The sequence below is a fragment of the Ostrinia nubilalis genome, chromosome 25 (genome assembly GCF_963855985.1).
Source record: "Ostrinia nubilalis chromosome 25, ilOstNubi1.1, whole genome shotgun sequence".
Taxonomy (NCBI): Eukaryota; Metazoa; Arthropoda; class Insecta; order Lepidoptera; family Crambidae; genus Ostrinia; species Ostrinia nubilalis.
Genome location: NC_087112.1, coordinates 6,123,110 through 6,138,035, shown reverse-complemented (window position 1 = coordinate 6,138,035; position 14,926 = coordinate 6,123,110). Strand labels below are relative to the sequence as shown.

General features: G+C 36.7%; 1 protein-coding gene across 3 annotated transcripts in view; it reads right to left on the bottom strand.

The window, feature by feature from the left end:
- Positions 1 to 14,926, bottom strand: part of LOC135084177 (transmembrane and coiled-coil domains protein 2) — a 66,724-nt gene that overhangs the window by 14,969 nt on the left and 36,829 nt on the right. For 2 of the 3 annotated variants that reach the window (XM_063978915.1, XM_063978913.1), the window contains exons 8-10: positions 9,152 to 9,222; positions 7,334 to 7,467; positions 1,244 to 1,394 (exon numbers count right to left, since the gene is read on the bottom strand). In XM_063978915.1, the coding sequence (XP_063834985.1) occupies positions 1,244 to 1,394; positions 7,334 to 7,467; positions 9,152 to 9,222 (356 nt within the window). The remainder of the gene's footprint in view (positions 1 to 1,243; positions 1,395 to 7,333; positions 7,468 to 9,151; positions 9,223 to 14,926) is intronic. The other variant, XM_063978914.1, reaches the window with a different exon arrangement.

The following is a 14,926-nucleotide window of genomic DNA, read 5'->3' as shown; positions in this document are numbered from 1 at the left end:
ATGAAACCACTGGACAGAAACCACTACCAAGGCGCAATCAGGTTACAGGTTTTTGCGACTCCAATAATGCAGATTTAAGCAGAGTCTTAAATGCATGCTTTGATTTGGCTGCTCTTATTGGAGGTGGTATATTGTTCCAACACTTAGTAGCCTGGTAGCGGAAACTGCCTGTGAAACCTACAGTTCTGTGCTTGTGCATCGCTAGGGGTACACGGGCAGATCTGGGCAGACCAGGCCCGTAACGCCTATGGAAATCAGAAAATCTCAGTTTAGCATGCAGGTACTCGGGACTTTCTAGCGAAACGAGATCGAACATAGTACTTATTATTATCTATACAGGGTGGAAACGATAAGTGATCTCACTCGATTATTTCTAAACTATACAAGATATTGAAAAACTGGTTACTGATCCTGAAAGTGCTTCACGAGCTCTTTCAAACGGTACCAATAATAGGTTACAGAATAAACGGGAACTATCCGAAAATTCTATGTTTCCAGCTTCCATACTAAATGTATGCCAACCACACAATATTAGAAGTGTAATTTATTTTTTGTTAAATAATAAACTTAAAAAGTCGGTTACATAAACTCGTAACTTGCATCTTATTTAAAATTATTTGTGGAAAACATAAGTTTTAGGCTTTACTTGCTATCATATTATCAAGAGATGAGTGCCATGACTGTGATAGTACTAAATGTATGGAAGATGAAAACATTGAATTTTTGGATAGATCCAATTTATTCTGTAAGCTATTGTTGATACCGTTGGATAGAACTCGTGGAGCACTTTTAGGATCAGTAACTAGTTTTGCGATATCTTGTGTAGTTTTTAATATTATGTAACTTTACCAAAGGTATGGAAGCTGGAAACATTGAATTTTCGGAGAGTTCCCATTTATTCTGTAACCTATTATTGGTACTGTTTGAAAGAGCTCGTCAAGCACTTTCAGGATCAGTAACCAGTTTTTCGATATCTTGTATAGTTTAGAAATAATCGAGTGAGATCACTTATCGTTTCCACCCTGTATAATAAAAGAAAGTCGTGTTAGTTACACCACTTATAACTCAAGAACGGCTGAACCGATTTAGCTGAAAATTGTCAGGGAGGTAGTTTAGAGCCAGGAGAAGGACAGGATACTTTTTATCCCGTTCGAAATTAAAAAAAAAAGTCTATTTATTGCCATTAAGGCGGAACAAAGTTCGCCGGGTCAGCTAGTTATTATTATTCTGTGGCGGTACTTACGGCGCTCCCTCGCTGGTGACGGAGGAGCTGGGCGAGGCGTCGGGCGAGTATTTCGGCGCGGGGGAGGTGGCCGCGCGGGGCAGGGTGGAGCCGCGCGGAGCGTTGGCCTCGCCGGCCTCGGACGCGCGCGAGCCTTCCGACGACGCGTTCGCTGCCGTTGTAGGAACACTCAATACGAGGATATGGCAGTGGGAGAGCAAAAATTACAGTTGAGTAATTGACACCACCAACCAATGAGGGCTATTGTTTTAGCGCTCACCAGTTAGCGCCACTGTAGAGTAAGGTTCTGTCACTTGCTAGTAGCGAAGACAGTGGCACCAACTGGTGAGCGCTAAAGTGGTAGGAGGACTATCGCATTTGCACTCATCAAGATGGCGCCACTGTAGAGTAAGGTCCTGTCAATCGCCAGGGGTGCCAACTGTTAAGTATAAAAACGATAGCCCTCATTGACGTTTGCCTTTCGGAAAGGCCCTCTCCGCCTTGATTATTGAGCAATAGGAATCTATGACGTTAAGTCTACAAAGATGTGCTTTTTTAGAAAGTTGTGACTTAAACTGATTAATAGTATCAACTACCCAACGGAGTCAGTAGAAATGTCATTGCTCTTGAATGAAAACAATTTATAATGACATTGGTTTTTCCACATTCGCTATTATAAATGATTATAGCTTCATTTCAGTAAGTGAATTACATGAGAATTCAAAATTTTACTCGAGATGCGTCTGCGCAAGTCAGAACTAAGATTGAGAAAGTTATTGAAAAAAATTTGATAAATATCGTTTTTCTCATTTTAAGGTAAATAAATTTTAAAATTTTACAAAGGCAATCCAAATCAAGTAAAAAAGAAGCTTAGCGTGTAACAAGCACACATAATTTATGTCAATCTCACAGAAGACATAAAACTCTCATTGTGTATTACAATAGTGATGCAGCAACTATTTACCTCTCAGTTCCGCGTGTTGTGGGGCTAGCGTGCAAGAAGGAGACAGCATGATAAGCAACAATTCACATATTGCATTTACAAAGTATTGCATGTGACATACACAAGGTTCAAGTTCGTAATGGTTTTAATAAAAGTAGTTATTTTAGATTTTTTTCAAACAAGCATTTTTAACAGATACATTGCAGCATAACTAACTCTTTTTAATGCATTTCTTCTGATAAACAATGCTTATTTTATACTATGTAAAGAGTATTTTAAAACAGTTGTAACTACTCGTATAAGCGAAGGTGATGTAAAGGTGTAAATATACATGTTTACTAACTAACGTTTACGTCACATTATGTACACGGGCACTGCAGAAGTAGTCTTTATTTTGTGAGTAATGAGCGGTCTGAAGTAGGTACAATGTGTTAGAGATGATGTGAATATTGTTTCTATCAAAAAAAAAATAGAAAAAGATAGGATTCTATTACAAAGCTTATTCTCGCGAAATAACGAAGTCTATGAAATCTATACTAATAAGATAGGTAAATGCGAAAGTTTCTGTGAATGGATTGATGTTTGTTTTCACGAAAAACTACACTGATTTTGATGAAACTATACAATGTAGTTTACATAATATAAAAAACAGGCTAAGCTATTGAAATCTACTCAGAAGATGCTGTAAACACTTTAACCGATCACGAAATGATCATATAACATTTAACAATAAATATTTACACTTTTTCCTGCATTTTCTGCACTTTCTAAACAACATTATCTATTATCCACACACATTATTGCACGACAAATCGCTCGCAACTAGAAATATGAAGTAAATATTCTGACACTTTAGAAGAATTACGTAAATATGTACTTGGGTTATTCTTAATAGATAAGATAGTGTCGATAGAAGTCGACATACAAAATAACCTTAGTTTGATATTAATTCGGTGTCTGTCATCCTATTAATTTTAATATTAATATGAGTAATTAAATAGCATATTAATTATACGTGAGTATAACGAACACGCTAACTGACATCATTTTGATCAATTAATTTTGTGTTGTATCACACAATTTAATCCACTTTAAAAATATTTTTGTGCAATAATACCTAATGATGAAATGTTTTTTCGTATAACGATACGAATAATGAAAAAATGTTGTCATACTATTGTAGCTGTACATTAAACGTTATAAAACTTAAAAGTGAAGTAGGAATTCATTTCTTTACTATGTAACTTTCTGTATTTTAAAGTAATTTCAAAAGTACAAGTCAAAATAGACGTGTAAACCTGATCGATTATTCTACATGTAAAAATCTTCTACATGTAAGCGGATGTAATTTTCTGACTTAGCATGAGAATGGCCCAAGCAAAACAAATGACTAACGCGACATTGAGTGACGTTATCTCGCGTGTTGCGACGGTAATCTTCAAACTAATCGCCGTTTTTCACACTACAAGTTTATTGTGGAAACACAAACTCTGTATTTTTAGCGCACTTGCGTGATTAACGTGCATAAGTCAAATAAGGTGATCGCAATTTTAATGTTCATCATTAATTAGCTAATAAATCGTCTTTGCATAATTTAAAACGGGTAAATACTTTTTGTGTGAACTTAAACGTGAGTGACTTAATGCTTCTAAATAAATATCTAAGAATTTGTCAAGTTGCTTTTCTAGTGGGTGTTAGAAGTTAAGATAATTGATATAAATAAATATTATTGAGATATAATATTAATATTACATATTTGTACAAAAACTTAATGGGGCGTGTGTTAGAGGACAGTAGTGTTTATTTATTAGAAAAGTAGTGTATATTTAGTAATATCGTGTTTTGTTATTTTGCAAAATAAAAAATATTTATTTTAAGTACTAAGAGTGCTATTATAAGTTTAAATTGTGAGAAGAATAGTTATATAAATTCCATCACCAATCAATAAATGTTTGTAAAGATAGTGAAATAAAATTGATCAATAGTGAGTATTTAAATAAATTTTAGTAGTGTTAAAAGTGCTTTAAAATTTAACTAACAGTGACAGTCGACCGGAAGATAACTATTATTTTACTAAAACTAAAAACAGTCCGACTAAAAACTAAAATATGGCTCTACGAAACCTCATACCCTATTTCTATGGAAGTATAATAATATGTACTTTCTTAGTAACTAATAATCACTAACTTTCAAACTCTAAACTAATGTAGGATTATTTAGCGTTAACTAATGTTTCCGGCCGATGAAAAGTAACTGTTATAAATATTAGTGATATAGCCACTCTAAAACGAATACTCACAAGGGCCCGTGTTCTCTGTGACAAAATAAATACATACATTTATAAAATAGAAAATATATCTATGGCTAATTAAAATATAAATAATATAATATGAGAGCTATAATATATTTTAATGTATATTATCGTAATTTATATCTTTTTTTAGCACATATTTTAAATTAATAGACATCTGAAAGATAATAATGCAAAAAGCTCTTAAGCTGCTTAGCACATAGACTAAAATAATATATTTGTTGGCAAAATTACACAAAAAAGCCGTCTGAATTGAGTATGTATTTTTTGCAGTACACAATACGAATACATAAATATAAAAGTAGGTATAAATAAATGTAAACCTTAATTCTTTAGAAATTTCCATCGATGTAAACAAACACTTGTGCACACAATTACACTATAATTACTCACGTTTTCTTAATATCATACTCATTATTTCACAAGCTCATGAAACCAACTTTATTCTCATGATGAAACAAATATAAAATCTAACATTGAAAACAAAATATTTTATCAAAATATTTGGATGGTGAAAATTTGTGCTACATGTTAAAATGTCACATCGACATTTGACATTTAAATTTAGGTCCTATCTCTGGAAAATCTGTAAGTCATAGACAATATTCATAGATAATAATCTGTAAATTTAATCGATTTTATTTCAAGTATTCAATTATTTCAATTACCAATTACTTTGGTAATATTCATTTAAAATAAATATAAACGAGGTTATATTCAACAATGTATTTTTTCCTCATTGAATGCAACAACACACTTTGCGAAGAAGTCTTTTATTCAGCTTTATTATACAGACGCGTGTCACATAAATTATATTTCCTAAACAAATAAAAAAGGGAAAATTAAATTTTCTTTGATTAAGAAGATCCTATTTTGACGATCACATTACTGATCTCAACATCAATCAGAAGAGGGATTGATCTTAATAATTATACAAACGATCTTTGAAAATCTAATAATCGTCTGTTGCAGTCCAGTAAATGACATTTACAGAATTGCGATTAACGAGAGATTTTGTCGCATCACTAGTAGATCAACTGACATAGACTAAAAATTCGTCAATGTCAGTTGGCCATATTTGTTTACATTTAGGGAAATTTCTAAAGAACTAAGGTATAGTTAAGCAATTACTGAAGTGTGTATTGTATTGGTTATGTAATAATTTTGGAGTAGTGGTGGTAGGGCAAGTTATATTTGAGACGTGTCCAAGTTCCTTGAAAAGAGCCTAATAAAATAATATTAATAAAGAATTTGACTTTACTAAGTATCTGAACTAAATTGGTACTGAACTTTTTATTTTGAACCTGAACCAAAATAATGTGTAGCCAATTTGAGTTTACTCTCAAAAAGTCAAACATGCATATGGGTTGACTTTGAGTTTGATCTAATTCATTAACTAAAGCCCGGTCCGTGAGTACGTAGAATTTTGTCCAATGACCCCTAGCTACCCATCCTTATCGCTCGCGCGTAATTATATTGCTGTCGCGACTGTGAGACGGGCGCCCGCAGTGAGTGTGCGAGCGCGATAGCAACATAATTACGCGCGAGCAATAAGGATGGGTAGCTAGGGGTCATTGGACAAAATTCTACCAGGACCAGACTATAGACCGTTATGCTTGTTGGACTTTTTTAGAGATAGACCTTAATATTATGCTATTAAAGTGTTTTTAATATCGTGCGGATTTCATCACGCACGCGGGATTCGCGTTCCCCCTGTGTGCGTATTCTATGCATTACAATGCTTACTTGTATGAAAAGGACACTTGCGGGTGTCACGCATGCGTGGCAATCCCGCGTGCGTAGTGAATAGGGTATTTGCCACCACCAATCAATTGACGTACTTTTTAAAACAGTCAAAACGAGACACTCCCATAGATTTTGTATGGCCACTAGCCACTATTTTGTCAATTCAATGAGGGTTTTCGCGTATGAAAAATCCGCCAGATGGCAATACGTAGACGCAAGGTCCAAATGCTACATGATTGGTTATTTTTGACATGACATTGACATATATGTCAAAATCCACCAATCGGGATGGTGGATGTGGGGTAGCAGCAGTCAGACCCCACATCCACGTCCCGCCATCTAGCGGATCTTTCATATGCGAAAACCCTCATTAAACTACTTTTTTCAATTACAATGCAACCAAAAATCTTATTTTACAGGTAATTAAAATTAATTATGATTTTAAGACCAGAATGAAGTGCCTTTTTAAAATAGTTGTGCTTTAGAATAGTGGGGAGTGGTGGCAAATACCCAAACCTGCATGATATTAAAAACATCTTTAGAGTAGGCGCACACCGTTGATTTTTCGTTGGCCGATAGTTTAGTCGGGCAGTTGATCAGTACGGGCATGTATGGGAGTGCGCACACTACGACGATTCGATTTGGCCGATTCTTCATAAAAATTAAAATCGGGCACAAATATCGGCCAACTAAAAATCAACGGTGTGCGCCTACTCTTAATCCTAGGGACCTATCACGTGACCTATTAAGCTGTCAAAGTGAATGATAATAGGCTAGTTTCCTAAAAAAAATTTTTAGTCCGTCATGTTTAATATCAAAAAATATTGGACACATATATTTTTATTTGTCAATCTAACAAATAATTACATAGTTATGGTGCGTTGAAGTTCCGCACGACGTCACAACGTGCGGCACTTTTATGCACGCATTGACGTCACGGGCCTCTTCTTATGAACTTTGGCGCGCTTTATCTCTTTAAATTTTCATTAGTTTGAAAAAGTGAAAAATACGTGTAGAGTATTTTTTGATAAGTTAACTGACGGACTAATTAAAACTCTTGCTTTTTGACCCAGGAAACATCCCTATTGTTAACAAACTGAAAGTCACCCACCGGCCAGCTGCGCGATGTTATCGGCCGATCCGAAGCGGTTGGACCGCGAGAAGAGATGCGCGAACTCCCGCGGCGCCGCCATTACGCTGCCTCCGAGACCCGTGATGCCGTCTCTAATGTTGCCGCCCACGTTTCTGTGCAACAAGTGGTTTGGAGGTTATGGTTGTTAAGAGTAAAGGTAGCCTTTCGCACTAAGCGTCACAGACGCAGCGTCTTTAGCTTTGGTCTTTAAGGTAGCCTTTCGAACTAAGCGTCACAGACGCAGCGTCTTTAGCTTTGGTCTTTAAGGTAGCCTTTCGAACTAAGCGTCACAGACGCAGCGTCTTTAGCTTTGGTCTTTAAGGTAGCCTTTCGAACTAAGCGTCACAGACGCAGCGTCTTTAGCTTTGGTCTTTAAGGTAGCCTTTCGAACTAAGCGTCACAGACGCAGCGTCTTTAGCTTTGGTCTTTAAGGTAGCCTTTCGCACTAAGCGTCACAGACGCAGCGTCTTTAGCTTTGGTCTTTAAGGTGGCCTTTCGAACTAAGCGTCACAGACGCAGCGTCTTTAGCTTTGGTCTTTAAGGTAGCCTTTCGAACTAAGCGTCACAGACGCAGCGTCTTTAGCTTTGGTCTTAAAGGTAGCCTTTCGAAGCGAGTTAGTGACGCGGCGCTGGTGGCACAAGACCAAAGCTAAAGACGATGCGTCTGTGACGCTTAATTCGAAAGGCTACCTTTAGTGCCACCAACGCCACGTCACTAACGCCGCGACAGTGTCTCTGCGTTCGAATGACGTTCCCTAGAATTTCATACATTTGCACATCTATTTGTCGCTATAGATAGATGCTCGCTTCGAAAGGCTACCTTTAGAGGCATAGACAAACATGCTTTGGAGGCTTGATACATAGACTAGTGCTTTGGACTTTACGGTCATTAACAGATACAGCAGAGATACTCTGGGTATCTCAGGGTGATTTCTTCAGCGAGGGATCTACAAGTGAAAAATTAGGGATGCATGTTGGTCACGGAAGAAACCCAGTCTCCGAATCAATATGTTACTCTCTTAATACTGGACCACAGAGGTGTCGCTAATTCATGTAATTAATTAATGATTCAATTTCGAAATAAATACTGCATACATCTACGCCAAGGGGTGTACCCAAAATAGATAAACCACAACATTAAGGGTTGTGGGCGGGGCTTGCGATATTTATATTTTGCAGTCAGCCCAAAACTTTGATTTTATGCTTGAAATGGCAAAGTCATCCATTCTAGTAGACAAGCTGTCCATTATTAGTCGCTATATTTTAAGATATAACACAGAATAATAATAAGTACTACGTACAGAAGTTTTACTTCGCGAAGGTATTTATAATAATGTATGCTCAATGTCATTAACAATATGGTGTAATTTAGCCTGTCTCAAGAGTCAAGCACCATTTTGTTGACAAACGTCAGTGATCGGCACTGCGCCGAAGCTATAGGGCTGACTTCGGTAAATTGATGTGACGTGAGGTGCCAAACTGCGGAAAATGGCAGAGGAAATACATGATTTAGCATGAATTAACATGAATAATATTAACTACTTATTTACCTCGCAGTGTCGCAACTTAAAAAAGTACATTCTGTGTTTTTATTATTATTTAGGCAGTTAAATACTGCACAGTATTTAGTACACCATTTTCTTTATTTTCTTCCATCATACACAAGAATACGCGTGCGTGAGTCAATGTTCGCTCGTATGTGAGGCCTTGTCGAATAGTATCCTGTAGGTGGGCCATCGTGCGTGTTTTGTTTTCGATGTAAACTCGCGGAGATGAATAGGCCTGGATATAACTTACTTCAGTCCTTGTCCCATGTCTCGTAGCACTTCTCTCGGTTGTCTGTGCGCCTGCCCACTTGTGCCATGTTGCTGCAACAAGAATCAATAAATTAGTAAGTAAATAAAATTTTGGTTGTACAGATATGTGAAAGTCGATGAATTTGGAAGAAATATCGCGTTTTCAAATGTGTCGGTTTTTGGTTTTTTCATATACCAGTTGTAATAATTCATTAAAAAATTGGGAGGGACGTCCGAATATTCAATGGACAACACGCATAAGTTGTAATATTAAGTTAAATTATGACTTAATTTAAAGTTTAGATCACACACATTACACTAGTTTTTATTTCACCTCAATCCATCCAGTATTACCGAAGATAGAGCCTCGAGAAGTTTACGGAATTTTTAAAATTTTCAAAAATTTCCAATATTCGCGCGTGACGTCACAACATGATTTTGCAGCCCCCGCACGTTAACTATTGATGTGCCGTTCCCGAGAACGCTCTCTCAGCTGAGAATATTCTCGGGAGCGTTCCCGGGAGCGTTCTCCTAAGTGAGAAAGGTTGAGAATCATGTTTATCAAATGGAAATAAACAAACTTTCTTAAGTAAAATAGTATTAAATTAAGTCAACAGATAAGTGTATATTAAACAATACACTCTATTTGCAGTGAAAGGCTATATTCTCAGTGTTCCCGAGAATATTCTCGGGAACTTTCTCGGCAATATTCTTGGCAACTGCACCTTTATTATATTTTATTTTTTTTCGTCGTGATATGTCGTTTTAATGATATGTAAGATGACAGAAATTTCTTTTTACACGTAATTAAATAATCTAACTATAAATTTTTTCGTTTTTAACACGCTCTTATTAGGTCGTCGTGTATGTAACTAACTATGTAATGGAATCTTAGAATCTGAATTACACGCACTTCTAAGTCTTGTATCATCATGAAATTTGGCAATTATATGTAAATTAAAAATGACAACACAATATTGTGGTACCAGCTGGTCTGATGATGGGACTGGAAGGTGGCCAAAAGAACTCCTAAACGAAACGACGGAATCACATCGAGTTTGGGTTCATTGGATGTCTTTTCGAGATCTTTAAGTGCTAGATAATGTCCAGGGTCCTAATGATGGAGTCAGGAGGTACCTAGCCATAGGAACTCCTAAACGAAACGGCGGAAACTAATCGAGTTTGGGTTCGTCGGATTTGTCTTTTCGAGCACTTTAATGCTAGATGATGTCCAGGGTCCTGATGATTTTTGGCTTTTTAGTGCTGTTAGTAATTTAAAGCGTGTTTTTAGTTTTTTAAACTGTTCTTATTTGACATTAAGGGCATATTTCACAATCGCTTACTAAGGGCCTGTTTCGCCACTTCTGGATAAGTTTTGGATAGCCTGTCTGACGGATCATTTGACACATTTTTATAGAAAATACGTGCTACTTAGATTGATCCGACACTTAGAAGAATGGTAATACTCCTCTTCAAAAAAGTTGACAAAACCTTGTTGAAGAATTTATAGACCCATTTCGCTTCTAAGCCATGTCTACAAGCTGTTTTCGATAGTCATTACGAATTGTCACGCTAGCAGGCTCGACGACTTTCAGCCCCCCGAACAAGCCGGTTTCCGAAAAGGCTTTACTACCATATACCATAATAATATACGCAACGGCAGATTATACGGAAGATCAAGGAGTATAATCAGCTACTTTGCGTTTGTGAACTATGAGTAAGCCTTCGATTCGTTTGAAACATGGGCAGTGCTTCAGTCTCTTCAACTGTGCCAAATTGACTATGCATACATTAAAGTGTTGAAAGGGTTGTACAAACACGCCACAGTGACAGTCAGTTTTAAAATCAGGACCCGAAACCTATCTAGTTGCAGCGAGGGGTGAGACAGGAAGACATCATCACCACCGCCCTGGAAGATGTTTTCAAGCTTCTGGGCTGGAGTGGATTCAGCATAAATATCAACGGCGAGTACATCACCCAGACAGCAGACGATATCGTAGTCATGGCTGAGATCGTGGAAGATCTAGGCACAATGCTCGATGGCCTCAATAGAGTCTCTCAACAAGTGGGTCTCAAAATGAACATGGACAAGATTTAAAAATCATGTCTAAAGACCGTGTTGCACCCACTCCTCTAAAAGTTGGAGACTCTACACTCGAAGTTGTTGACAATAATGTATACCTGGGACAAACAGTCCAGTTAGGTAGGTCCAACTTCGAAAAAAAGGTCAATCATCGAAACCAGCTGGGCTGGGCAGCCTTAGGGAAGCTTCACGATATATTCACGCGGCTTCTCCGTCGCGTCACCACTCCGCTTTAAATCCACTTTGAATCCGCTTTGAATCCACTTGCAATCCGCCAGGGTGGCAAGGGCCTTAAAACTCAGAGGCACACTGATGTTCAAATACCGCAGCCGAGCCCTAAAGCCGCGGTACGCGTTCGCCACGAAAAGAGTGAGCAAGACAGCAATATCTCACTCACACGTTTCATGCCTTGTTTATAACGACTAGTCTTAACGCCCAGTTAATAAAACATCGAAACATTACAAATAATATCACATATAAACAACAAAATTAAAATTGAAACTAAATGTATTCTGTCGAGAACACTGAGAATATTCCCGGGAGCGTTCTCGGTTCTCGAGAATATTCTCACTGGGAATATTGCCGGGAACGAGAACTTTCTCAGCGGCACATCTCTAACGTTAACCCATTTACCACTTTTTGTCTTTTTCCAACTAAAATAAAATTTTACCTAACTGACAACTGTTGTTAGTTGTCATCGTTCAATCACATTTCAAACTAGGCGCTAAAAAAGTAACCATTATTATGCCACCTATTGCCAATTTTGTGCACTATGAAGCTATTTTTACATTTATGCACTTAAATATAAATTTTCTGGAAAAATAACCAAGTTTGTGTCTCTGGTCTGTGCTCAATAACGAGTAAATAGTCCAGTTATTTGTTAATTTTACTTGGAAAGTTTTCCGGAATTTTTGAAAATTGGTGAATAAATAGATTTCGCTATGTTCTTTCCGAATTTTGTGACCTCGTTTATAGCCGCGCGCGCGCCCGCCTTATTGAAAAAAATCCGCCTTAAAAAAGGTTTTTGACAACTACTTTTTTCATTTTATAATTTTTGGGACATAGACAAGCTAATAAGTTTTGATAAAAATGTGATAAATTTAATGTAATGTAAGTTAAATAGATTTAGAGTTGTGAAACAGTCAAATTAATGTACCTGCTAAATTGCGAGTTTTTTTTTCTTTTATCATGGCAGGACACGCTGCCGGGTGTCCTAAATATGCTGAAGTATAAAAAAATTCGGGTTGCTGAAGTATAATTTTTTTTTGTCTTGTTTGTTTCTACATTACATAATTGTATCCTACTAATATTATAAATGCGAAAGTTTGGATGTCTGGATGGATCAAGTGGCAGTTGGCGGGACACATAGCTCGTAGAGACAATGGCCATTGGGGCAGAAAATTTCTTGAGTGGCGACCACGGGCTGGAAGACGTAGCGTGGGCAGGCCGCCTACTAGGTGGACCGACGATCTGGTAAAGGTCGCGGGAAGAACCTGAATGCGGGCAGCGCAGGACTGTTCATTATGAAAAACCTATGGAAAACCCAAAGGCCACTCGCTTTTGTCCAGCAGTGGACGTCATTTGGCTGTAACGACGAAATAGGAAAGAATTTAACTATCAAAAATCTTTTCTAAGGCAGCATTTTTCCAATTTCGCAACGAGCGCGGCAATAACACTTAACTAACATACTAACAGAGAGCATAGCGAAATCTATTTTAATCACCAATTTTCAAAACTCCCGGTACACTTTCCAGGTAACCACGTTAATTTGTACCAAATGACTGGACTATAATTTAATTGATATAAAAATTTGGGTACATCTTCTCAAAAACAAAAGAACCGGTGCTAAAAGGGTTAAGTGACGTTTTGACATTTGTAGAGGGCCTTGTAGAAGGGGAGGCTATGGTGCTGAATGTGGATTAACTCGAGTGTCATAGTAACTTATTAGGCTGCTAAGCTTGACGATAAAAAGAAAAATATTTTATTCAATGTACATAGTCTGGTCATAAGTTCTGTCATATGATAATAACTTTTGAATTTGAAATGAAGGTTTCAAAAACATTTTTTACTGACTTAGAATTAAAAAAAAATGTGCGATAGTTCGAATTTTATTGTATGTGTAGTGGACGCATAAAGAAGTCCGAACTGCAGTTGTCACGTTGCATTGCTACGCGCCAAAGCAGATTTTCGTTGTGCTGAAAAAAATTAGTTTATCTTTTCATTAAAATGATAGGTATAGGTGTACCAGAATCTTATGGCAAACAAAAATATTGGAAAAGTGTGTCTTTCATATGGCAAATGTCTATGGCTTTATTGTCACCTGTCAAAGTAAATCAAGTGGACTGTCAGTCGCTGCAGAAATTTTGTAATCTCTTCATGCCTATTTGTTATTTTTGTGAAAAAAATGAAAAAGCTCAAGCAAGTCATATTGTTTTTTATTGTAAAATAAGGCATAATTCAAGGTCAATCTTTGATTTTAAAGCGCGTCATTGAGTTGACAGTAAGTTGGAGTGAAATTTGATACATTTAGTTTAGTACCTAACTGCGTCAGAAGGAGGTTTTTATTTTAATATTATTCTTATAATAGCTGCTATATCGGGGGTTTCAGGTGTACCTCACAAATTGGTGCAGAGGAATGGTGAAAATGTTATGACCATGTAAATAAAATTGAAAAGATTTCATTAAGTAAGATAGAATAATTGAAATGCTGGAAGAGCAATTTAAAATAAATACCTCTTTATCTTGATCACCTATTGAAGAAAAGTGGAATCCTTGGAATCGTTTTCTAGTTCTGAATGAAGTGATTAGTTATAAGTATGATACTTAATAAAATTAGTTACATAAAGTAATATACGATTTACTTATTTTTCAAGACATTTTCTTATTATTATTACTGACGGGATTGCTACCATGTACCTTCTGAGTTTCCAATATTTCGGCACTGTTGCAAGCGCCATGATCACGGAGTAACTGAAGAAATTAAAACCAGACATCGTACAGAATCGCACATCTGATGTGCGTTCAAAAGACCTGAGATTTAAAAAATCACCACGTTTTGTTTAAACAGTAAGCGAAAAAAAAGTGACTTGAAAATGGAATACAAAATGATAAGGTATGGTAAATAATAAGTCTTTATCAATGAAAGACATTTTCATGTGTCCTCCATCTAGGCTAGTTTCCATCGTCACTCAAAGTTTGGCTGCGGTCTCAAATTTGGGCTTAATTGAGGTATTTTTTGGGTGAGAGGCATAAGAACTAATGCCGTTTTATATCAAAAATTCATACTTAGAGGTACTCAACCAGGTACAAAGTATTTCCTTGTATGTTAGTCTGCCACTCTTTAGTAAGTCCCGAAATCCCCGCTTCGGCTCCCCTACTAACCATTCTAACCATTGTACACAGATAATATCTTACATGCAGCTTTTCATGTTACTACGTCACATTTTCAAAATCCGCGCGGAAAATCGCTCCTAGCGGGAGAGCGCACTTTGAGCTTCAATATTTCAGTCATTTTTAAAGATATCAAAAAAGTAAAAATACAGTATTCATTCTAATTTTTTGTAGTATTTTTTGGCATCTTCAACAAAAATTGTGCGCCATGTCCATTGCCGGGATATTAAGTTATGTCGCATCTTTTGGGAGAGGCGATTTATTATTTATTTATTTATTTATTAGGTACACCAAATATTTACT